Raw genomic sequence first — 26,179 nt, 5'->3', positions numbered from 1 at the left:
AATTTTCTTACTTTCCATGTCCTGAAAGTGGTAGGTGCAGTACTTGGCTGAAAATCCTGGGCTGTCGCACTGTCCATCACCGGCTAGCCTGAACCGTTTGCCCGCGAATGTACTTTCAATAGACATTTTTTCCATTCTCCAAGCTTCGCTAATGGCTGGAAATAGATAATCGGTTTGGTATTTGTAGAACTGAGTTTTCGCAATGAAATGGATTCCCACAAACTGAAAGAAATACTCTAACTTTTTAAAACTTGAACCACTAAAAAGTGCGGCCGCTGCACAAAGTAGATTGCCTGCTGGCAGTTGCCCCAGCATGGGTTGTGCAGACCATGAGAACGGATGATATTGTGTACAGGTGGCATGTATTTTAAGGTTAGTGCCTCGAATTGCACGAGTCACATTAATCAATGGCTCCCCACATACTTCCCCACCAACCGAATGCCCACATTTCACCATAATAATAATATCAATCAAACAACTATCGAATACAATGAATTTGGCCTCTTTCCTTATACTGTCACTCTGCATCCCAGCTGGTTCGGCCTGTAACGTTGAGGACATGTCACTCACATGAAAGGTAGAATCTCTGATATCGTCTTCCACTATGTTCAGTGATATTGATGGTGTTTCATTGTCGTCCACTTCATTCTCTTCCATTGCAACATCTGTTCCTTCTCCGGCGATGGGAGAATAAAACAATTTCTTCAACTTTCTCGCGGTCTTAGTTTTTGCCGGTGTGGATTGATCTCCGACTGCATCCGAACTACCAGGAGGACATTCGCTATCAATGGCTGGTGGTGGTATAGCTCCGTTGTCAATCACTTCATATTCTTCCCATTGGCACGATGCATCTCCAGTCTCAAGTCCCTGCCAAAAGGTTTGACAAGCAACATCTCTCGTTCGCTTCACTGTCTGTGTAGATGTAGTTCGTACACCCACTCGCAACTAGAGGACAGATTGGAAAAGGGATGTTCAGTTTAAACACAACTTAACAGTATTGAACTATTAACAGTGAAAAACAACATAATATAGTGACCAGGACACTAACCTTTTGCTTTCTTTTCTTTGAAACTTTCTTGCCTCGAACTTCAACATCTGGACGCTGTTGCTCCGACTCGTGTGTGCATGTCTCCACTTCCTCTTGCGTTGCAACGACTATATTTTCATGATAAGCACATCCATCACGCACTGACGCTCCATCGACTCCCTGAAACATAGAACTTTCATTAGTATGTATAATAATATTGAAAACACAAAATGTACTTGGGGACCAATACCCACGTACATCTCAATAGCAAAACACGAATGAACGCATTGTGTAGAACATTCAAACGACAATTATTCACGCATTGTTGATCTAGTTAGATGGAACTGTCAAGATCCATACCTCGTGCTCCGCATAGACTTCCATTGATGAAATTATTGAAGATGACGCTTCAGCAACTTTTTTGTTAAAAAGAACAAACTTTGTGCAGGCGTCAACGGCTCATCTAAATAGACCTGCACAAATGATCAGTTGTCTAAAATAAATAATGGATATCTAAATATGATTCGATTTGCTCGATCGTAGGAAGTGTCACCACCCAGAGATCTGAATCCACTACTAGGGGTGATGTTCTTGTAGAAGCAGCTCCGTCATCTCCCTGAAACATAGTACTTGCGTTAATAAAGAAGGAAGTATAGCGGATGTAATCACGTCATATGATCTCGCTTGATCGAACTGTCAGTATCCATACCTCGAAATGCATAAGAACATCAAGGGACGCTGTAACTGCGGTGCACACTTCTGCAAGCTGTTGCGCCGACCCGTAACTGCATGCTCCCCCTTCTTCTTGGACTAATGCTCCATCGACTCCCTGAACCAAAGGACTTTCATTAGTAATGAACACAATATTGAAAAAAGAAGACACATAGGAGGGCGACGACAGAAGGACATATCAATGGCTAAAAACGAAAGAAACGTGTGTAACAATCACGCTACAAGAATGCAAGATCTGATGATCTCCATCGATGGAACTGTCCGGAAACGTACCTCGAGCATCTGAGTGACATCAACGGTTGTCGTCAATGCGTTGGACTCCTCAGCATCTCCCTGAAAGACAGTACTTGCATTATTTTGGATAACAATAATAACTGAAAACAAAGACTAGAGGACGAGTACTAGGGTGTACCATTAGGTAAAATAATTACACGATAAATTCAAACTATTGATTTACATGCCTAAAACAAGTCAGTGGCAGAATAGCCAAGTAAGATTACCCGATAGGCGCTTGAAGTGGCTGATGACTGCAATAACGACACGGATGGAGAATCTTCCGCCTTCATATTGAGTGGATACATAAATGGGGAAATTATTGTTAGCTAATGCTACACACTACCGCAAGGCCGAGAGCTAAACCCGTAAACTTGACTCACCAGTGGAGGGATGTGGACGAATAGAGTGGGAATAGCGGTTGAGAGCAATTTTCGCCTCGCTCGCGGTGTTTTCTTCTTTATTAGCAGGAGTACATGTCTGAGCTAAAGTGCCTGCTGCAGATGCGGTATCGATCACCCCTCTTGTCCGCAAAGACTTCTAGGACTCTACTTTCAAGCTCAGACGGTGGATATCCGCAATATCGGACCCATTCTCTTATCTGATCTATTGTCTTAGGGAAAACATGCATTATAGTACCTTCAGATATATTATGGGTCTTCGAAGGGCAACCGCCAATGGAACAGGCAGGCATTGTGGAAAGTTCTGAAAAGTAAAGATCAACAATTCTCAATGAATACCAATGTGTTAAAAAATTAAATGACACATAGGTCCAATGCAAGGTTCGTTTTGGTTCTTGGAACTATACACGTTATTCGCATGCGGATAAGTATTTGAATAACTTTAAAAAAAATAGAAAAATAATTTGACTAAACTCAGAACATGTGACTAGTTCCTTGCATGTACTGTCTTGAACGAAAAGAAAACATGGATGCAATTTGATGACTACTAGCAAATAGATATAAATTAAAAAATTGGACGCAAAATGATTATGGTACATGGCCTTACCTTGACGAACAAACAGTTAGATGCAGGGATCAGAGTAGTTTCTTGTCGTAGAACAGGGAGCAGTTCACAGGTTGCAAACTGACGAGTTTGCTCGAAGTGGTCACGGAAGTTCACAGAGACGAAGAGCAGATAACCAGCACCTTCACGGGTTGACTAGCAAAGCGCAAAGAAGTTCTCATTCGAAATATGAAGTGGGTTATAAAGAATTCGAAACAGGGGTGTGTTTGTGAATGAATGACGTGTATATGTCGTGCCATTATGCGGTTTGCAGGGGGGCGTCCAGCGTGAGGGGGGATGCTTGGCAGGAGACACGGGGTCTGGAGGTAGACATGGGAACAACAACCGATGCTCTATAGACCACTTTGAAGTGCACATGGTCTTTGGCACCTCTTGGCCTTTATCGCTCCCTGACAGCTCCACTTGCCAGCGCAAGTACCCCGGTGCGAACTGCCTTTGATAGGGCGGGGGGTGGATTGGGGCGGTGGTCGTGCAGACAAGACACAGGAAGACTCGTGAATGGAGACACACTTATGTGGATTGAAGGTGGGCGGCCAGCGTGAGGGAGGATGCTTGGCAGGAGACACGGGGTCTGGAGGTAGACATGGGAACAACAACCCATGCTCTATAGACCACTTTGAAGTGTACATGGTCTTTGGCACCTCTTGGCCTTTATCGCTCCCTGACAGCTCCACTTGCCAGCGCAAGTACCCCGGTGCGAACTGCCTTTGATAGGGCGGGGGGTGGATTGGGGCGGTGGTCGTGCAGACTAGACACAGGAAGACTCGTGAATGGAGCCACACTTATGTGGATTGAAGGTGGGCGGCCAGCGTGAGGGAGGATGCTGGCCGGAGACATGTGGTGTGACAAGACAAGGCACAGGAAGACTATTCAATGGAGACACACTAGATTCATTTAAAAAATCAAAACAACCATTGTTAAAATATATGTTGGGTTTTATTTTAGATCTTAATTTCAATTGAACATAAATAATAAACATTACACATTGTAAAGTTCCGGTTGCAGCACATACAGGGAAAATCCGCGGTATTGTCCACTGTCGCTGGGGAAATGTTGTCTAATGGCAAGTACCGCACAGGCAGGTATTACTCTCCGAACGCGGTGTCCGAGCCTCCCGTGAAGCCACCAAGTGAAGCAACGATAGGCCACCAGCCTGTACCACCTGTGAAAAAGAAAGATGCAAACTGTATTAAAATGACAAAACTTTCATCACTGACATCACAACCAGAGTATACTTACTCGTTACTCGGATTACGCGGACGAACAGTGCCGCGAAGTTCGTGCATAAGCACCATCATCATCATCCTCAACACGGTCCGCGAGAGGCAGGCTTCCCTGAACTCTGGCAGCTCGGTGATGCATTGCGGACTTGGCTCGCCTTCTGAAATGTAGGCCAAGCACCCGGAATTTTCACGGCAGCAGCAGTTCTCCTCCTCAGTTGGCATTAGCTTGCACCGATTGCACGTGCACCAGGTGGAGACGCCGTCCATGCGACATGGTCCAGGCTCTTCATCCGTTGACTGGTCCTCCCAACTGCCGTCCGAATCCCCATCGTTTTCGCGTGCTTGCCTTTCCAGTAGTTCCTCCTCGGTGTACTCGGGCTCGTACATATACGGCATTATTGTAGCCATTGTGTGGTAAAGAAAGTAAAATAATTTACAGAGATGGTACAGGTGTTCACAAGGCCTAGAAGCAGCGAAGGTAGCTGACCAGAGCACAGAAACGAGTCACAGAATACTCAAAGTAACACAGAGAGAGGGATGGAATCGAAAATCTGCTGCTGTGTGTTGTGAAACGGTGTGTTTATACTTATTGAGGAAAGAGGCGTCCTGCCATTTCCATGGCGACACTTCATTAGCTGAGGCGCAGCGATTGTTGACACGAAACGTGCTTTGGCGTTGGGAAATGGGCGGTACGCGTCTGCTGATGTCAGGCTCAGGGGCGGGGGATTTGATTTAGTGCCGCAAACGCAGGTGAGCCAGGTCGATGGGGCGAAATGATAGGATTATCACAAAATGGCGGCTGATTTCGAGTGCGTTAATGGACGCAAAGTCGGGTAAGGTCCATAGGAAAGTTTTCTACGATCTACCGATTTATGCTTAAAAACACATGGCCGAACCGTAGGGACAATAAAAAAAAGTCCCGGAACTATCCTTTAAGGACTGCGTCGAAAACATAGCCCCGTTTACCACAACCCTGAAAAAAAAAAAAACTCCTTCACCACCAACCAAGTACCTAAAAATCTGAAAAAAGCCTGCATACTCTCACTACTAAAGAAACCTACAGTAGACCCGAATGTGCAGACTAACTATCGGCCTATCACAAGAGTACCCTTTTGTCTAAGAATAATTGACAGAGTAGCCTACACACAAATACAGAACCACCTCGAAACCCACAACCTTCTTGGCCTTTGTCAATTAGGCTTCCGCCCTGGCCACAGCACTGAAACGGCCCTATTGGATTTAAAAATCCAAATGGATCAAATCAGAGACAGAGGAGACCTAGTTACCAGTCCCCTCTTAGACTTGTCGGCAGCATTCCACCTAGTGAACCACAACATGTGCCATCACCTAGGATCAGGCTGCCTACTTTTCAAAGAACGCCATAAATTGGATTGAATCATTCCTGTCCAATTGCACTATGAGAGTCTTCTCCACCACAGCCTCAGCACCTCCCACCCCTGTCACTTGCAGAGGCCCACAAGGCTCACGTCTCTCTCCCAATTTGTGAAATATATTTACTCAGCCTCTTTTTGACCACCTTAACAACCTAGGTGTCACCTATACAAACTATGCGGATGACATGCAAATACTGCTCCCCATCACTGGAAACCACGATTTAGACACCAAGTGTTTGAATACCACATACCTAACCATCGAAGCTTGGATGGCGCAACATGAACTCTGCCTGAATGATGAGCTCCTCATCATAGGAAGCCCAGCCAAGTTAAAGAACTTATTGGGGGGGCGTGGCCAGGCACCGAGGATGATGGCCGCCTTATCCTACTGCTCCGTCTCACCAGACTTAACAGCAGTATCCTCTACTTACCGAAACCTTTTTCTTCCGCTTCTTCCTTTCTTCGCCGCCGTGTGCGGTGGACTGCTTCCTGCTGGAGGGTAGCCGCTCCGGTGTGAGTCTTCCGGCAACGTTACCTCGACCACAGCTGCCAAGCACCTGCTGCTCCTGACAACAGCCCCCTCACATGAGGTAATTTCTGGTGTTGTTCGGGGCACAGCGGCCTGGTTTGGGCCTTGTCGGCCTTTCCTGATCTTGCCAGCGCCACCAACTGTAACTTTTGGAATATTACACTGGCATTTCTTCGTACATGTTATGTTCAGCTCAGTTATCCTCCTGTATGACATTTTATGGATTTGCCCGATTGCTGCTGCTTTTTCTTTTTTGAACGTTCAACACTTTTTTATATGCTCCTTCCCCGAGATGTATTACGTCCATTAGGAGTTAAAATCCTGCAACACAGTGCTTTTTTTCTTCTTTTCTTTTTTCTCTCTTCACATTTTTGGTCATTCTTCACTACTTTTATTTTTTCTTGGGAAGTGCTATCTGAAATTGCTCATTCCTCAGTACTGCCCTGTGTGCTGGTGGCTGTACGTATGTTTATAAGGATACAATATCAATTTTGGCATTAACAATCTATTCTGTCCAAGTTACCTTAGCCTGGTACGTGGTGGCTATTCTTATGACTGTTCTAATTTGATTTTGATACTCTACGCTGCTCTGTGCATTGGTGGTGCTCTTCTCTCACCTACTGGATATTCTACCTTGCAATATTTGATGCCATGGCTACCAGCAAGAGTAATCAAAAAACGCCAACTACTATCATGGATTCTACTCTTCCCTCTGCCAATCTCAAAAGGCCACAAAGTGACTCACCTCCACCGCTCTCCATTGCTGACCCTGCTATTGATGCCATTTTGCAGGAAATTAGTAGTTTCAATGAATGGCTTCAAAGCTCTAATCAAAAGTTACAACAACTGGATGACAGATGGAAAGGGTTTAAAGATAGAATGGAGAAAAGGGTTGGCTTTGTCGAAGATGTTTCTCCAAGGGTGGTGCTGCTTGAAAAGACTGTCAAAGATCTCCTGAAACATAATGAGGAATCGGAGAATTGGAGTAGAAGCAATAACTTGGGCATGTCCGGCTTGTCAGAGGGATGCGATGGGTCGGACCCCATTGCGTTCCTACAAAATATGTTGCCTGCCCTACTCCACCTACCACCGGATTCAACATTTAACATTCAGCGCGCCCATTGCATTGGTCCTGAAAGAAATTCCACTCCCTCTCACCAATCTCCCCCGTACAATTATATTCTATTTACTGGAGTATACTCAGCTTCAACTTATCTCTAAAGTCAAGGAGAAGAATTCTGCGAGTTGGCATGGAAGTAAAACTTCATATCTCACAAGATGTAGCTAAGGCCACTGCTTAACGTAGGAAAGAATTCTTATCTTTCCGTCCGGTGAGAAAACAGTTCAATGTGCACTATGGATTGTATCATCCTTGCTCTTTCAAGGTTACGCATGAGGGGAAAACCGTGATTGTTGATGACCCTGCCGACCTGAAATCTTTTATCCGCTCCATCAAAACTAAAGGCATGGTTACATCGCTTCCTTTGAATTCTCCTTCCTCTTCTGGAACTTGATACTCTTGTTTTTTTGTTTTTCCCATTTAATGCTGTTCAATATTTGTGCTTTAACACAGGTGGGATGGCCGTAGTAATGGCGTCCCTCTCCTTTTGTGGGTTGTCCTCATTTTTTTCTTTTTTGGGACGACTCAGTAGGTGCCTCCTACTCCTGCCATTTGTTTTTTTCTTTCCTCTGTCTCACTGTAAATTCCGGTCTGATAGTTTACCTTACATGTTTTGCCTTTGGAATTTCTTGATTGCACTTAATTGATTCGGGTCGCAACTGCACTTCATATTTACTTTGCTTTATCCATCTTTATTGTAATTGGTTATTGGTTCATGTGATCTGCCCATCTCCTTTTAATGTGTCGTTATGATTTTTAAATGTGTCTCATGGAACATCAAGGGATGTACTAATCCTATCAAAAGATATAAGATCATTTCTCACCTCAACAAACTCAAACCTTCAGTGGCGCGCATACAGGAGACTCATCTTTCATTGGTGGAAGCCATGAAACTCAAATCCTTCTGGATCAAAGATGTCATTGCAAGTCCCACAGCGGGCAAGAAAAATGGTGTTGCTATTCTCCTTAGCAAAACATTGTCATGTAAAATCCTAGGTAAAGATGCAGACTCTAATGGACGATGGGCATGGGTCAAGCTTCTGATCGGTTCTGACTATATTTCCATAATGAACATTTATGGTCCTACTCTACCTGATCTGCGAATTTTGGGTCTCCATGAAACAAATTATTCTCAACTCCGGCCTCACCAATCTTATCCTATGTGGCGATGGCAATCAGGTACTGATCCTTTTTAAGATAGGAAATCTAGTTGTATGTTCAATAGCTCCAAGACCCACAAATCCTTTGTGCGTTGCATCACTGAAACTGGCCTGGTCGATACTTGGCGGCTTTCTCACCCGACACAATTTATCATTTTCACTCACCTCCCCATAATACCCTCTCTTGCCTTGATTATATCTTCTCTTCTAAAACTCACTGGCATCATTATAGACTCTACTATATCTAATATCATTATCTCTAATCATGCCCCTGTTTCCACTTCCTTTAACTTCAAGGACATGAAAAAGCCATCTTCCAGATAGTTAATTAACACCTGTCTGCTGCAAGAGCAGCAGTTCATTCAATCATGTCTAGCTTTCCAACAACAGTTCTTTGATGAAAATTTAGATTGGGACACATCAGTGGTTAATAATTGGGATGCCTTTAAACCTGCACTAAGGGGCCATATTATTGCCTTCTCCAGCAGGAAAAAGAAACTGCATAAAACAGCACTGGAGCTCAAAGTATCTGAGATAGAGAAGTGACTTAAAATCCACCATTCCAGAAAACTAGAAAGAGGTGAAGAAAGCGAGGACCGCGATAGCAATGCACTGGGCAGATCGATCGGCCAAAGCCCTCGCATATACTAAGCAGTTTTACTATAGTAAAAGCAACAAGGCCAACCGAATACTCGCCCACAAACTGCAGCAGATACACAAAAAGAACAACATAATATGCATCACTGAGGAAGACGGTATCACCCAATACTCAGATCAAGGTAAAATGAATGCCCTCACAGCCCACCACAAAACAATAATGACCGGCCCACCCACCAGCCCCGAAACCCAACGCCAGGGCAAGCAATACCTGCAGTCATTCCCAGCACCCAACAACAAACAGCCGCTCGAATCCCTTGAAGCCCCGATAACATCTGAAGAAGTCCAAGAAGCCATTCAATCCCTGAAGAACACTGCGCCACTGCGGGCTAATAGTGACATTTTATAAATCATTCTCGCAGGTACTGGCACCGCAACTCTCCGAAGTGTTCAACTCATTCTTAGAACCACGGAAGGTCACCAAGTCAATCGGAGAGTCGCTTACGATACTGGTCCACAAGCCGGGGAAAGCCCCAAAGCAAGTAACAGCATACAGACCGATAACCCTCATGAACCCAGATGGGAAGATATATTCCAAAGTCCTGGCTGCCAGAGTAGGGCGAGTACTTCCAGACCTGATAGACAGTGACCAGACCGGATTCATCCCCGGGAGGAGCACGTTCGACAACATCAGGAAAACTCTAGACCTAACAGAGTGCCAATCGGCAGAAAGAGGAATTCATGGTCATATCCTAGACGCACACAAAGGGTTCGACCTGGTGGACTGGGCATACATCAAGAAGACCCTTGAGCACATGGGATTCGGACACAAGTTCACAACTCGCCAACAACCCAGCTGAGAATAAATGGGAATAGGTCCAAAAGCTAACCCATTAACTGGGGAACCCGGCAGGGATGCCTGCTCTTCCCCATGATGTTCGCACTATCCATGGAGGCCTTTGCCGGAAGAATCAGACAAAACCCAGACGTACATGGCATCTCGGTGGGAGACAGGGAATACAAAGCGGCGTTATACGCCGACGTCGTCCTAACAATCACTCGCCCGATCACCTCCCTCGACCCCATACGAGAAGAGGTTGAAGCGTTTGGAAAGGCATCAGGATTCAGAGTGAACTATGATAAATCGGCTGCACTAACAATTAAACTCGCAAAGAAACAGAAGGAAGAACTCCCTCCCAAATTTCCCATTCCCTGGGCCGAAGACACGATCCATTACCTGGGAGTACATATCCCCAAAAACCACACCCAGATATATCAGAGCAACTTCCCACAACTATTTAAAGAACTGAAAAAGAACCCAACACACTGGACCAAGCAAGAAATATCATGGATGGGCAGAGTAGCTGCAACAAAATGAACATGTTCCCCAAGACTAATCTACCATTGCATGGCACTGCCAACCCACGTCCCAGAGAGCGAGCTCAAAGGACTACAACGAGCAGTACTGAAATTCATATGGGGAGCCTCGAATAACAAAACGCAAAATGACCCGAGGCCATAACATAGGAGGGCTAGGAGGCCCCGAGGTCACCAGATACAAACGACCCGCTCAATGTGGAAGCCAAGAAACCAGCCAAACGCAGGGCCCCTGAAAACGACAACACAATATCCAACTGGAAAGCAGCAGCACGATAATGGGGATGCACAGGAGTCATAGGCCCACTAACCGCGATCTGGGGCAACCCAGACTTCCCTCCAGGCCTCCAGCCTCTGAGCTTCGCTGTATGGCAAACCGGGGGCCTGCAGATTTCAGACTTCCTAGTGGGAGTCAATACACTTACGTTTGAAGAGTGCAAAGCCAAATTCAAGGTCCCAAAAGCCAAAAGATTCAGATACTCCCAGATACGACACTGGCTATCACAAAGAACCATCAAGGAGAAGGGCTCCAGAGACCTAACACTGCTAGAACTCACACTGACAACAGCCCCACCTAAAGGGAGAATCTCTGCACTATACCGGCTCCAGGACAAGCACGACGCTGCAACAAAAGAAAAATATATGTCCAACTGGGAAAGACTTGGTGTTACGCTCACCTGGTATCCACGGGTATGCCACCCATGCCTGGTTGGATGATTTGCACTCTCAAACCCTCTCCCGGACCCTTAGTAAGGCCTCTGGTTAAAGATGGGTCTGCAATATAGGAGAGCTGGATTCAGTACCAGATTGTCTATGTTTTTCCACCTCCCTTGGCCTCAACTCCTTCCTCCCCCCTTGGGCCCTCTCCTCACCTTAATATTGTAAAAGGTGGATTCTCCGTCCTGCTCCTCGTGGCAGGGGCGCATAGATGTGGGGGGCGAGCAGCGACCAGGTTAATTCACTGGTGTAAGCCCCCCCTGTGGGAATGCAGGCTTGCTGAGACTCCGTAGGTTTGCTGCTTTACAGTCTTTAAATGCAGTTCTTATGTTCGAATAATAATGTCTTGCTTCTTTCCTTTTAGATATGGAAAGGTATTTTGGTCTTATCATGCAGTTTGAAGATGAGCATGAGCCGTTAGGCGAAAGCGCGGTGTGCGCGATGCTGTCCGGTGAGTAATGCGCGGTGCCGTTTCGCCTTTTATATTGCGGACATGTGCCTTTTCTCTCCTTGCAGGTTGCGATGTTGCTCACCGAGCGCCTTAATGTTCCAGCAATGATACTGACCAGGAGATGACTACCCAAGTAAGAATTGTGTGGCTTTCTTCATTCAGGAGGAAACGTGAGTAAACGCTTACTAATGCGGTCTTTCTTTCTCCTCTTTCCATGTTATGGTATTCCAGGATGCATGCGGTGCCGGATGATGGAGTTTGCACCTTCAGGTGGGTGGAACTGAAGTCAGCGATGGATTGGAGACAGGATACTGTTCCAGGTAAGTTTCGTAGTGTTCTTTCTCACTTTGCAGGTCCTTGGTTTCAGGTAAGATGGCATCAAAGAACTGGACACAGTGACCGTTACGCTGCCCACAGCAGAATAACGCAAAGCATGTTCTGCTGTTTGGGTGCGGTTTAAATAGTCTCAGGTAAAATAGTCCCAGGCCTGCCACACCCAAAGTAGTCCAGGTAAAGTAGTCCCAGGCCTGCCACACCCAAAAGACTAGACCTCATAGCTCAGTTCCTTGTAACTGAGCTATGTGTGTGCCTCCATGTTGGCTGAACCCCTCCCACAACCCCCCCTCTATCTCCCCCCCTCCCAAGTTAAATAGTCTCAAGTAAATAGTCTCATTCTAATGTTGGTCTTCATGATGGTTATGAGCCTGGCTCATAACCATCATGAAGAAAGTCTTGGATGAGGTTTTAAGGCCTTTGACCTGGCCCCAACTGGAAGGCTGACTTGTCAGTGAGGGCCAGGTGCAAGGGGTCATGACACTTGGGGCAACCTATAGATGAGAGCACCTGGGACAAGATATGGACGAGGAACCACAAAAGCTCTCAATGCATGACCAACAGAGAATGTGGATATAAGATCGGCTATAGATACTACATCACACCTGCGCAGCTGCACAAAGCCATCCCACCAGACTGCTGGAGGGTATGCAAAACCGACGGAACCTTGTTTCACCTGTTATGGACATGCCCACAAGCAGCGGCATACTGGAGAGAAGTCCAGAACCATATAAAAGCAATCACAGGCCTCACCATCCCCTGGGACCCAGTGATAGTACTGTTGGGGGACACAGGCGACGGCAAACTCCCCCTTACTGGACACCTGTGCACACATCTCCTGGCAGCAGCGTAAAATCGCACCAGCCCAACTCTGGAAGAGCCCTACAGGCCCATCAATCCTGCTATGGTGGACAAAATGCTGGGACACAGAAGTCGCAGAGAAGCTTTACAGCCCTACAAGCAGCGAACCTGAGCAATTTTCAGAACACTTGGGCCCCATTCATGGACTTTCGCAGAACCCTCTCCCGCAGACCCCCACTCACCCGCTATGCTGCAATTGCATTTGATGCAGAGAAAGCCTTTGATCGGGTCAACTGGGATTTCATGTTCCAATAGCTCCAATGGCATGGATGTGGTGGACGTTTTATATCCCTTATCAAATTTCTTTATTCATGTCCCATATCGTCAATTTACATTAACGGCCAATGCTCATCCTTCTTTCCCCTACGTAGAGGAACTAGACAAAATTGCCCCTTCTCTCCCATTCTCTACATACTTTCTCTAGAACCTCTATTAGAAGTTATAAGATCTGACAGGAATATCCCTGGGATCCCTTGTGGAAAATCCAATTTTAAAATTGCTGCATATGCTGATAATATTCTTATTCTTGTAAAGAATCCCAAATTACATCTTCCTCAATTGCTTAGCAGACTCCATCAATTTTCTTAGTGTCTGGTTATAAACTTAAAGGAATAGTGCGCTCAGAAATATTATTGGCAAAAAAGATGGCCAATAATCAAAAAAAAATATCTAAAACATATATATTTTTTAAAGTCCCTATGTAAAGTATGGAGCAAATGAAGCTCAAACTTTAAAATGGGAAGCACTAGGAGGCATCCATTTTGTGAAATGGATGCCGCCTGTGCTTGCCCTTGCGGCACTAATGCAGCAAAAGCCAGCCAGCTCATAAACAAAAGCTACCACTGGGTGGCTTTTGCTTCCCTGGTGCCGGAGGACGGAGACCAGAGACTTAAGGCAGGAAAGCTGCATCTCGGTAAGTGCGAATTTCTTTTTTTTTTTAAATAAGCACTAGCCGCGGTTTTTTTTCTATGTTGCAGGAGGCCAGAAAACCTAGAAATAAAACTGCAGCTTTTAAAACGTTGCATTTATGTTTGCGATAGCTTCAGCTTGAAGCTCTATGGGCTCCAAGCTGAAGCTACCGCAAACATAAATACAACGCTGTTGTATTTTAAAAAACGCTGCAGGTTTCTTTCTAAGCTTCTCGCGCTCCTCCGAGCCGGAGGAGCCCGAGAAACGTAGGAAGAAAAACCACAGCCTTTTTGAAACACAACCGCGTTGTGTTTCTGCTTGCAGTGGCTATCAATTTGGGTCTCTGGGGCTCCCCGTGGGAAAAAACAATACGGTGCGTTTCTATGCCGCAGTGTTTCTGCCTGCACTTTAAGCTCTACGATTCTGTGTTCCTTCTTAAACAATCTCGTAGTTGGTTTGCCCTACCCACATTTTCTGATACCCCTTCCTGGTGTGTGCTGGAAAAGCAAATGGTACACCCATATAATATTGCTGACTTCTATATTTTCAGCCACTTCTCAACAATAATCTCAGATCCAATCAAGGCTTCTATTTCTGCCCTAAAATTGTTTCTTTTCCACCCACTGTAAAACCCTGTCCAAGGATCTCTCACCATTTTTATGGCATAATAAATCCATCGCCATTAATGATAGAACTATGTGTCGCAAATCCTGGTTAAATAAGGCATCAGATTCATCCAGCAAATTCGTTCCAACCCAACAGCTTAGAGATGCATTCTCTATCCCTAATTCGGATTTCAACTTCTATAACTATCTTGTCTATGGAAAAGTTGGCCATCTCTCAGCTTAACCTTCATTCCAATTCGGTTGGCTGTCTCCATGACCACCAGTCTGGCTTCAGAGCTGCCAGAAGCATGGAAACTGCTCTCCTGAACATCTGTGAAGATCTGCTCTCCAACCTTGACTAACATTCCCTCTGTCCTCATCCTCCTCGATCTCTCTTCTGCCTTCAACACTTCTTCCTTCGACACGGTCAACCATACTATCCCGCATCACTGATCAGGCTCTGGCCTGGCTGACCTCTTTCCTCTCTGATCAACCCTCCCAGGTCCAACTTGGGTCCTTCCTTTCATCCATATTCCTCTCTACCTGTGGTGTTCCCAAGGGTCTAACCTCTCACCCAATACCTGGCAACTCTTGCCCACTGCATTGCCACTTTCTGCTCAAATTTCCAGTGCTACGCTGACGACACTCAAACTCATTTTCAGGCTACCCTCTGCCACCTCCTCTCCCTCTCTCATCTCTGATTGCCTAACAGCCATTCAAGATTGGTGTGCCGCCAATGAACTTTGTCTGAATGCCAGCAAGACGGTGATATTCCTTATCGGCACACCTTCACCGTCCTTTCCGCTCACTCACTGGCTGGCCTCTCTTGGCCCTCCTCCCACCCCCACCTGCAAGGCTAAGAACCTCGGGGTCATCTTTGACTCCACCCTTTCCTTCTCCGCCCTCATCTCTGAGGTCTCTAAAAAGTCAAATGTCCTACTGCACCTCCTCAGAGGTACTCTGCCTTTCCTCTCCTATCCCCAGAAGCTCATGGTATCCCAAGCTCTGGTTCTCTCTAGCTTGGACTATTTTAACAGCCTTTTTTCTAAATCTACCTGCCTCTACACTCCGCCCTCTACAACTAATCCAGAACAGGACTGCAAGACTTTGTCCTTGGCCTAAAGCCCTGGGATCGTATCTCTCCAGCTCTGAAATCTCTCCATTGGCTCCCATTGGATGCAAGGATTAAATTCAAAACCCCTTGCCTTGTCCACAACGCTTTCTGGGGCCTGGGTCCAAATACCTTCAGCTATCCCTCCGCAAATACCTCCCCTCTCGAGCTCTTCACTCCTCTACCTCCAACTCCCTCAGGGTCAGTCGTTTTTCAAAGAAACACGCTGGGGGTAGATCTCGGTCTTCGGCTGGGGCCTCCCTCTGGAACAGCCTCCCTGCCACTCTAAAACTTAGAACCATCTCTTGTTCCGGAAGCACCGCAAGACCCTCCTCTTTTCTTCTGCCTTAGCTCCACCTCTCCCCTGCTGATCTGTTCTCCCTTGGCACCGTGCACCTGGCCACCCTCTGTCCTCCGGGCCCAGGTACCTGCTCACCCTGCCAACCTCCCGCACTGCATCCGGGCCACCCCTTGCACTGGGGTCTGTAGCTGTACCCATACAGCCCCCCCCTTTTTCTTCCTGCACTTATCAGACCTACCCCGTCTGCTGCCTTAAACCTATCACTTGAAAATTGCTGGTTGCACTACCACGGTTTGTTGCCTTTATTATTTATTTATAGTTATTTATCTATTTCTCCTCTACTTCGCACTTTCCACTTCTCCCCCCCTTCCATGCACTTTTCCCCTCCCCCTCTCCCATGCACTTGCGCGTTCTCAATGTCACTGGGCCTAGTAAGATCGCTGTTTTGTTCTCCCGTGTTCCCCTCCCTTGCCTTGTCGCACTCTGAAACACTTGTGTACAAGCGCAATAGAAATAAAATATCAATATGCGTGTTTAGATGAAGTTTTCGCTATCGAAATCCTTACGCCTCATGCCTCCAGGCTCCTGCTTTTAACCATGGTTTCCAATACTAAAGCATCCAAATTTTACAATGTGTTTGTGGACTCTTGTTGGCTAGTGCGTTCAAAATGCAAACTGGATTTTGGAAATGTCCTAAGCGTACATACCTGGTCTCTTCTTTATTCTAGGAACGGCGGCATCTCTGTTTCCGCCAAAATTACACAGCATCTGCATTTTTTCATTCACAGAGCCTTCATGACTCCCCTGAAATTAGCCAAACCTAAAGCAAGTGCTGATAGCAATTGTTGGTTGTGCTGTAGTGCCTCTGCTTCCTACCAACATATGTTTTTTGGTTGTTCATTTGTACTTAAGTTTTGGAGATCTCTTGGGTTTGTTTTTACTATTAATATTCCTCCAACATTTAAGAATGTGTTGCTTGGTAGTTTGGCTGTCAGATATTAAACTCATGTGTGTCTGCCAAATTATATGATTCGTTTATTGCCCTTGCTCTTAAACTCATTACTATCAATTGGAAATCCTTGAACAATTTAGCCAGTAAGAGTTGGTGGAACAACATCTGGCATGTGCAAAGAAAGGAACATTGTATGGCTATATACCTCGATGCTCTACCCAAGTACAATGCTAAATGGGCTCGTCATTCATTATTTAGATCACTTTAGCATGTCAACTCATGGTTCCTAAACTTTTTATCTTTTCTTTATATTTCGTTGTGTCTGATGATTTTTCCGATCATGTGTGTTAGAATATCAAATCTTGCACATGTTATGAATCAATGATAATATATTATCTTGTTTTCCGTTCCCCCCCCTTTCCCCTTCATCTCGTTTGTTCCCTCGTTCGTCTTTCTTGTTAGTCAGTTACTCATAAATTTACATTTTGTTTGGCGGATGTGACTATTGATGCTTTTTCTCACCGATCCGTTATATTACTTCACTTATTTTGGCATTAAGGTGATCATTTTACCGAGTTACATTTTCACTGTTTTAATTTTACAATTACCATTGTCTACTATCTGCTTCGCCAATAGTATCTATTGTGCATTACTTATTATAAGTAAGAAAGCCAGGCTGGAGCCAAAGTGAAAGCTATTTTCTACTCCATATGGCTCCTACGGCAAACACTTCCCTATATTCCACAGGAAGACTACGCACAGGTAGTGGGAGCGCTTACAAATGCCCACCTGGACTACTGCAATAGTCAATTGGTGGGCATTCCAAAAAAACTAATCAGCAGACTGCAAAGAGCGCAGAATGCAGCTGTCAGGTTGATTTACGGGTTAAAGAAAACTGCTCATGAGTCTTCCTTCCGTCGTCAGCTCCACTGGTTATCAGTTGAGGACCGCATAAAGTTCAAAATAGCGTGTCTGATTTTCAAATGTCTGAATAATATGGCACCAGACTATCTTAAGGACATGTTTAGGCGCGATCAACCATCCAGAAGTCTGCGTTCCAAGTGACCAAGCACTGTTGGTTATCCCCTCATCTACATGTGTCTAGAGGGGATTAGAAGATTTTCGGTGTACGGTCCCAGACTATAGATAAGCCTTCCCAGGGAAATGCAGAATTCAGACTCTTTGCTTAATTTCCGGAAAGCCCTAAAAACTTTTCTGTTAAACTAATATCTGATCATGGGATTGTGACTAGAGTTCCATTCCTCTTTAGAATATGCTTATGAATACAATCTGTGCTATCTACTTAAAGCAAGAAATACCATCTGCACCATTAGACAGTTAGGTCCGTTTTGAGCGTGTTACAAATTTCTCAAAATCAAATCTCAATATCAAATAATCCTAATAAAGATGATTAAAACTGAAAAAAGTACTTATGAGCATACAAATCATTTGACATTGACGGCAATGACATTGTTGCCAAAGAAGTAAACACTCTAGGTGTGTACCTAGACACGTCACTCTCTAACCAGACAAGTGAACGCCATCACCTCAGCATCAGACTATACTGCCAAACTCATTACTTCCTGCAGACAATTCCATCACCCTGGCTAGTGCTCTAATCTTATGCAGGACTATTGCAATTCTCCATTTGCTGGAACCAAAGCAAAAAACTTTAACAAACTCCAGATTGTACAGAACAACGCAATCAGAGCTGCACTAAATATCCTGAAAAAATACCATATCTCATCATTCATAAGAAACGTCCACTGGCTACCTGTACAAGTACAAGACCGAATCAAATTTAAGATACTATCCTTAACACACAAATGCCTATCAAACACTGCACAGTTATACCTGACAAAACAAATCTCTAAAGTCCAATCTATTAGACCTACCCGCTCCTCTCACACAGGTCTCTTAGACACCCAGAGATGCAAACGCAAAAAAGCAGGAGGGTCCAGCTTCCCAATTATCACAGCCAAATATTGGAACACCATGCCCCCAGAGCTAAAACAAGACCCTTTGCTGTGGTCTTTCCCACAGAAACCTCAAAACATGGCTCTTAAGCCAAAACGCCTCTTAAACCTACCTTCTGGGAACATGTAACTGGAAAACCAACTTAGTCTACTGTCTCTCACTCATCACCCCAGACTAACTTTTGCATGTTAACATGGTATTATGTAAACACCAACGTAACCCAATATTCTGATTTCGACTAAGCACACAATGTAATGCAACATATCTCTTAAGTATGTCTGTTCAGAAGCCTGAGCCTCAGTAAACTTTGACTAAGTCTGCAATGTTACCAACTTCTTAAGCAATGCGGCTCAGTTCTCTGAGCCTTGTAACCTTCTTAAGTGCAAGCGCGTAGGTGCCTGAGGGCTTGGTGCGCTTTACAAATGCATAAATAAATAAACTTGCATTTGTTCCCCCTGGCTAGGAGACTGTGAATAACAGGATTACAGAACCAATGAGTGTGTGAACTTGCATCATAATTTGACAGCTGGGACATATGTATTCCGGTAAGGAGAATCTGACTGGGTCTGTGAAAGTTTCATTATAGGTAGGCAAAGATCTGATATGTCCCAAGACTAGATAGAGGTTTTTCTAATGTGAACACTCATGGACGTCCTGCCCATAGGTGGGGAGGGAAGAGCACCAACATACAATACAGATTTGGGCTGAAGGACTACCAGCCATGCTGGATAGCTACGAAAGTGCTTTGTTCGCTGTGGTTGGGGGCGGAGGTAAAAAAAGAAAGGAAACACTCCAGCGCTGTCCACTTGTTAGTGCTGTAGCCAGCTTCCATGCGCTACATGAGTTAAAAAGGCCTCAGGTCAGGGCAGGATTGTTGTGTGCTCCTGCTAGAGGTTTCATACTGGGTTTGACAAACAGACTGGAATGGCAAGCTCTGTGTAGGCCATGTTGTCACACATAAGCGAGTTGTAGAGCCATTCGTATTTAAGGAGCCCACATTTATAGTTGGGCATGCATTAACGAATCATTCATGGAAGTGTGTTCATTAAATAAAGAAACGCACAGATTTTTGAGTTTTGACCTCGGTATTACTCAGTTTGTTGTCTGGTAGGTGGAGGTAGGTTTTTATTAAAAATCCCCTTCATTCCAAAAGTATGATATACAGCTGTTGTACTGTACTGCATATGGTGGAAGACTACCAGCGGGATGCAGACCCATCTTGCTGTGGAAAGGGTTAGGAACTCGGATGCGAGGGACTGCATCTGGATAACACTACTTTGAAGACCCCTCGAAGGTTACATTTCTAAGTCACAGCGTTCCCTTGAGGCCCGCTAATGCAATTAGGACCCTAACTTAATCACGGCAAAGAAGCCATTTGTTTCGTCTCTTTTTCACATCAGCAAGATTGGCAGGAGAGTGACCTGGCTCTAACAGGCTGCTATACTTTGTTGCCTAACAAACTCAATAGCTGCAAACTCTTGTCCCTCCCCTTTTGGTGAAATCAATATGTGATCCTATACATCCAAGAGGTTACACAGTTTTAAATGTTTTACTTCGGATTTTACAAAACAATATCATTTATACTTGGGATTTCACATACTTTATACTAAATAAGAAATATTTAAAAACAGTAATTTTCAATGACACGCATTACCATCTGCATGTTCAGACAGCAGATAAGCTCCCATTGTGCATGGCTAAACTGGTGAATCAAGTTATTGTACAATCTGCTTCGGACGAACAAACGCAGCATAATACTTACTGGGCCCACACAATCGAGAACAAGGGATGTTTGTTTGCACATTTCAGCGAGGGAAGCTGGATCTCCAACATCGCAGATTATAACGCCAACATCGGACACCAACTTGGGCTGACCTAGAAAGGAAATAATGAAATCTTACATGCATCCCCTGGTACCAAAATGTTTCCAAAACTTAGGCACAAATGATTTCTGGAATTTTCAAAAGGAGCACCTAGGCAGCAAGTAAGGACATTGAAATATGCAAAGTATATACCCAGTTACGTCATAATGGACTGTAGGTCCTAGGTAGTAAAAGACAAACTCCCACCCTCATTGGTTTTGGCGCATTTGGTGGCGCTTGCACCACCATAAGGCCAAAACCATTACTACAGGTAAGAGAGAAGAGAGTTTGCCTGTGCAACTGGAAATGCTTTGGGATGCATGTACCAAAATACTATTTATTCATTTCAGATGCCCTCTGCCATATTGACCAATGATGGGTGGGCTCTCAATCAGAGCCGTAGACAGGGTAGGGCCTGAAGGGGCAAGGCCCACCCAAAATCTGTAAATGTGCTCTGCAGGTATTTACAGATGTAAACGTCACTGCAGTGGGCCCAACTATATTAGCGTTAAGCCCCGCATGTTAAACAATCCTGGCTATGCCTCTGCTCACAATACGTGTGCCAATCATCAGTATTGTACCGAGTTAAATGTTTGCAATGCTCACACAACTAGTGATCCAAATAATCTGTCCTTGCTTGCCCTGAGGGCCTAGCCAATCAGCTCATCAAGAATGCTGATGTCATAACAATGACGAGGACCCCAGGCAGACTCTGCAAACCCAGGAGAGGCTCCATTAAAAACACACAAGATGGCCACTGTCCAAGTAGCAGTCTGCTTTCCTACGGACACGTGATAACCTCACGAGAGAGTAGCCACCCTCCACTGCATGCTTTTTTTTGGGTTTGGAGAAAACACTTCGGTAAGACGACCTCTCTTTACTAAGTCTGACCATGGCTTGGAGCCATTTAGCTGCACCTAGAACCCACCCACCTGATGGCAGCACCTAATGAAATGCTAATCATGTTTTTTGGGGGAAATAGTGGAAAGGGACAATGGGTGTAACCTGGGAAGGTGTGCGGCAAACATGTCCCCAGGTGACAGTCCCGTGTGCGCTGTCAGATCAGTGTGCTGATCTACTCTAAGCACGGTGGCACCATGTAGATGCAACCCTGCCACCCACAGACCCTTGCACGCAGTGCTGGGAGCTCCAACAGCACTTCTAGCAGGGCGGGCACCGACTCATCTCCTACTTCATAGACCGCATTCTGGGCAGGAGAACGGGCCAAGAGGGGAGGCAAGAAACTGGCGACCAGGGTAAGGGCTGCTGCCGTCTAGAACCGAGGGTAGAAGAGATGCTTGACTGCTGCATTTGAAGCTGCAGGAAGCGCAGGTGTGGCTTGCAGCTGGATGTGCTGCAAGGTGACAGTTGCAGTGTCAGCATCTGCAAACAATGACGTATGGCAGCCTGTGATTAGACTGCTGTGGGAGAGTCACTGTTAGGAAGGATGGACAATAATGCAATGAAGGGACGCCGCGCCCTCACATCTCCTCGCACGAGGCACACATACGCGTGACTTCTTCTACACAAGCATACAAATAAATGCATACATTATGTTAAGAGGGAGAACTTTAGTACATCACTGTGGGGGTGCTCCAGTATAGCGAACTTATCAAAGTGTTTTAGGGTCCTCTGGGGGTTCGATGCATGGTTGTTTCGGAAACCTCGGACATTGTGCGATGCAAAAGATGCGTTTAAACTTGAATGCCGCAAGCCCGCATCCAGCTGCTACCGACTTCGTTGCTCAGCCTCAGATCTCAGCAAAATCCACAGTTCCAAACAAGATAAACCGGTCACGGGGCATCATGAGGCAGGTTTTATTTTTAGCTATTAGGTGGCACCACCTACAAGCCGAAACTATTTAATTAGAGTACAGGTAGGAAGAATGTGCAAATGAGGAGGGCTACAAAGTTTGTAAGTGTTATTACCCCCACGACCAACTGCCCATGGCCGAGTTAATCCTGTTGAAAACAAGCATAGGCAAAGGCAACAGTTTGGGCCGTTTAAGTACTAGGCATTTGCAATGCACTGCTAGTATACGCCCAGCTTATCGCGCCATTTTGCAGCTGCTACCATCATTTGTCCATTATTACCACTACGGCAGTGCCTGGCAAATGTCTCCCATGCCTGCACAAAAGCCAAAACGGTTGGCATTGTGAATGCTAGTTTTAGTGCTGTGCCTGTTCAGTCATGTTAAAGGGGGATATGTGATGCTTTCGATAACCTCCAGGAATGGTTTCCTTTTTTAGTTTTGCAGTTTTGCATCTTGGCACTTTGCTGGCCATGGGCAAATATTACTGCATTGAGACAGATCAATTTGGGTTAAGGAGAAACAGGGCTGTCTTCTGGCCTTATCGTACCAATTGGACAGAACAGACTCATGCCTTACTATGCTAACCGGGTAAAACAAAATAATGTACTGTTATGACAATGTCAAGTGGGCTAGTACGAAGCCTGGAATCTGGAGTCATTGATGGAACTTTCTCTTGCTGTGCTTGCAATAATTGAATATGGACATGCTGAGAATAATGGGTGTCTGGCATTGGTATGCTAAACAAGCATAAAATAATCTAGTAAGGTTATACTAACTGGGTATAAAAGAATTGGGCAATGATGTGATAGCTGGCCCTGGAATATCTGGCCTTACTGTGCAATGCTAGGTGTTTGGAGCATAAAGAATCTAGCACTGCTGCGCTAATTGTTCTTGGTGGTATCTAAATATGTTGTGTCAAATGGGCAAATCTTGAGAAAAGATATGGATGTGGAAATTGGGTGGCCATCTACCTACATGTTGAATGGCATTACCATTCAATGCAAGGCATAAAATAAGCAGTGCCGCATAGCAATTTGCTATGCAATTCTGTAGTTTTGCCAATCAAATGAACACTTGTGTAGCAAAGTTAGCTATTTATGTTGCCCAGAGCTCCCTCCCCCTGCATTCCCCTCTTGCCGTTGATGCGATGTTCGTCCTCTTGTCACTGTTCACTGCAAGTGCTAATGGAGGGAAAGTGCAGCAGTAATCCTCTCCTCCACTCTGAAGTACCACATGCATGTGTACGAGTGTAAGAATTTTGTTTTGAAATAATTGCAAACCAGTAGTAATCGAGATGATACTTCTATTAAACTTTTTATATCCTGTCTGGCAAAGACAAGTATGTGGCAACATTATATCTTTGAAAAAGACAGTCACGTAAGTTGTTAAATAATACAGAATGACAGTATTGAAACTGTAAAACCTTGCATCGATCCATGCTTTACAGTAAAGTTTAAGTTGGTGTATCTGAATTTCATAGTGCCAACTATATTTCATTTTGTTGGGGGAAGATGCATCATGTTGACTAGTGAACATTTGAAAATGTTCATTATCATGCTATCAAATGCTTTTGTTGGCAAGCCTAGTTCTGTAACCTGCAGTTTACGTATATCTTGCAACTGGTGCTCAACCCATGATCAAACCCATACTCCTGGACATTCTACGTTATCACCCTGTTGCTTTATACCACGTACCCAGAAAGTGAGATGACCACAAACTACAATAATCCACCTAGTTTGGCCAGTTCTCTGCCGGTTACACAATCCATTCTGCTTAGTCTCTTTCCTCTTACAAAATAAATACACAAAGTGAACTTAATGCTTACGCAAAGTAGTGATCAATAGTTCCATAAAGTCTGTAGATCTACAGATCTACTGCAATACCAAACACTCTAGTTAGCCTCTAGAGCTTGCTTTGCTTTATGATTGTATTATATATTACCACCTGCAGGAGATAGCTGGCCAAACTGTTTTCAGAGCCTTTTTTATCATATCTATTTATTTATGTCCATTCATCCAGGTAACCTTTTACAGACACTCATCTATAGCTCGCACATCTATAGCTCGCAAAGTTGTTTCGCCCACTCAATTGAGTAGATTTTATGAATGGTGGGTAGCATTTACAAGAGATGGTTGAAACCTTTATTTAACATCTACTTTGTTTGCAGTAAATGTCAAATAAAAGTTTCACTGTGCATGGGTGACAGCATTGTAACAAACATAAAGTGGGTTTGTAGTGACACGCACCATTTCTCAGAAATGGCATTATACACTTGTTGTCCTCCATTGCTATGGTTCCAGTGCATTTCTCTTAGGTTAAACAGGTAAGCTAAGTTACCCAACCTGCAGGTCTAACTGAAGTTTAAAGAATTTGCATGGCCCGACTGACTCCTCTCACAAATGTCTTATTTCAGCAGTAAGCAAAACTGCTGTATTGTTGCTCATTTCATGTCTTGGGTACAAATAACATCCGGTGGCATTACTAATATTAGTACAAAATTGCTAATCAAAAACGTTTTAATCAGCAAACTCTGCTAATCAATTTTTGTAATTTAATGTATCCCTTGCAATGGTGCGATTATCTGGACTTCTGAAGGCAATACCTACGATACTTACCACATGAAAGTACTTACCACATGAAAGTACCAGAGCATATCATGTCCATATCTCGTACATTATGTTGCTCCCTGGGCGTACGATATCAAGACGATGCCTGGCATATAATGTGATGCCTTGCCATATATAGCCAACGTGCTACAAGTGCCTATACAAAATCCCAAAATTCTTGCTCTATTCACGCTTCTGTAACATGATGTGTCTAGATGTCAGGTTTTGCGTTGACCGTGTGCTGTATTATGATTTGCTAGACTCATTCCGTTCTGATGGAAATTGGCATGGTTTGCATTGGAGGGATTAAGGTTTTCCCCAAAGATTTTCCGGAAAGAAGCTTACTTGTGCTTGCTCCTGAAACAGACATCGACAGTTGGAAGTGCTGCAATGTAACCTTGAGCCATACTTTTGATAAGAGCAAGCAGGAGCGGACGGGCCCACAGGGAACTGCAGCGATTTCCCGGTGGGCATCTGCACCCTGGGCCTTGTGTGTGGTATTTTCAAATAATTTTCTCAGAGGAAAAGGGTTGGGCTCGCTGAAAAGGTGTAATATGGGGCCATTTTGAAAATGATTAGCAGGGCCTCTTTTGGTTCCCAGTCCAGCCCAGCGAGCAAGTAGTACATTGATGATAAAGGTTAACGGGTGGCTGCCCATCAGCTGAAGTAAAAGGCAGTCAAAACGCATGTTGTGACATTATGGGAGGTTTCTGTGGCCTGGCAGTGCTCCACTTATAAGAAAAGTAAAATAGTGATGAGGGGGGGGGGGCGACAAGAGGGTTGCGGGCCAGGAAGAGTTATCCCATGCATGTCAATCTGTGGGAACAAGGCTACTAGCCAGTTGGCAACAATGGCTTCTGCTGGCAGGCTCCCTAGTGGAGACACTCTGATTTTTGATCATCTTTGCCAGAGAGCCCGGCAATATATATCCTGGTCCTTTAATGCCACTGTTTGTTTTTGGCTCATTGGCGGCCCCTGAGCTGGAAATAAAAGGAGCCAATGTTACTTGTATAGCTAAAGGGGTTGTTCAATGAAATAGACCAAAGGCACCTGGATCCGTGGAGGCAGGTGCAGACTGGGCCAAGGAAATGCAGAGAGAAGCCGCTGCTGGCCGTGGCACTGCTCCTGATGCTTTGTAGGCTGCCTCCAGGGATGTGCGAGACCTAGGAGGAGGGTTGCACAGTAGAAGGAATTTCCTTAATTTATTTATTTTTGCTCATCAG

The 26,179-nt window shown here is 44.9% G+C and overlaps 1 protein-coding gene across 1 annotated transcript in view; it reads right to left on the bottom strand.

Moving 5' to 3' along the window:
- The window catches only part of SCCPDH (saccharopine dehydrogenase (putative)), a 496,773-nt gene that overhangs the window by 455,402 nt on the left and 15,192 nt on the right, over window positions 1–26,179 (bottom strand). Inside the window, exon 2 of the mRNA XM_069607830.1 lies at window positions 20,438–20,550. Coding sequence (XP_069463931.1) covers window positions 20,438–20,550 — 113 coding nt within the window. The remainder of the gene's footprint in view (window positions 1–20,437; window positions 20,551–26,179) is intronic.

The sequence above is a fragment of the Ambystoma mexicanum genome, chromosome 4q (assembly GCF_040938575.1).
Source record: "Ambystoma mexicanum isolate Mex_15411 chromosome 4q, UKY_AmexF1_1, whole genome shotgun sequence".
NCBI lineage: Eukaryota > Metazoa > Chordata > Amphibia > Caudata > Ambystomatidae > Ambystoma > Ambystoma mexicanum.
This window is presented reverse-complemented; position numbering and strand designations above follow the sequence as displayed.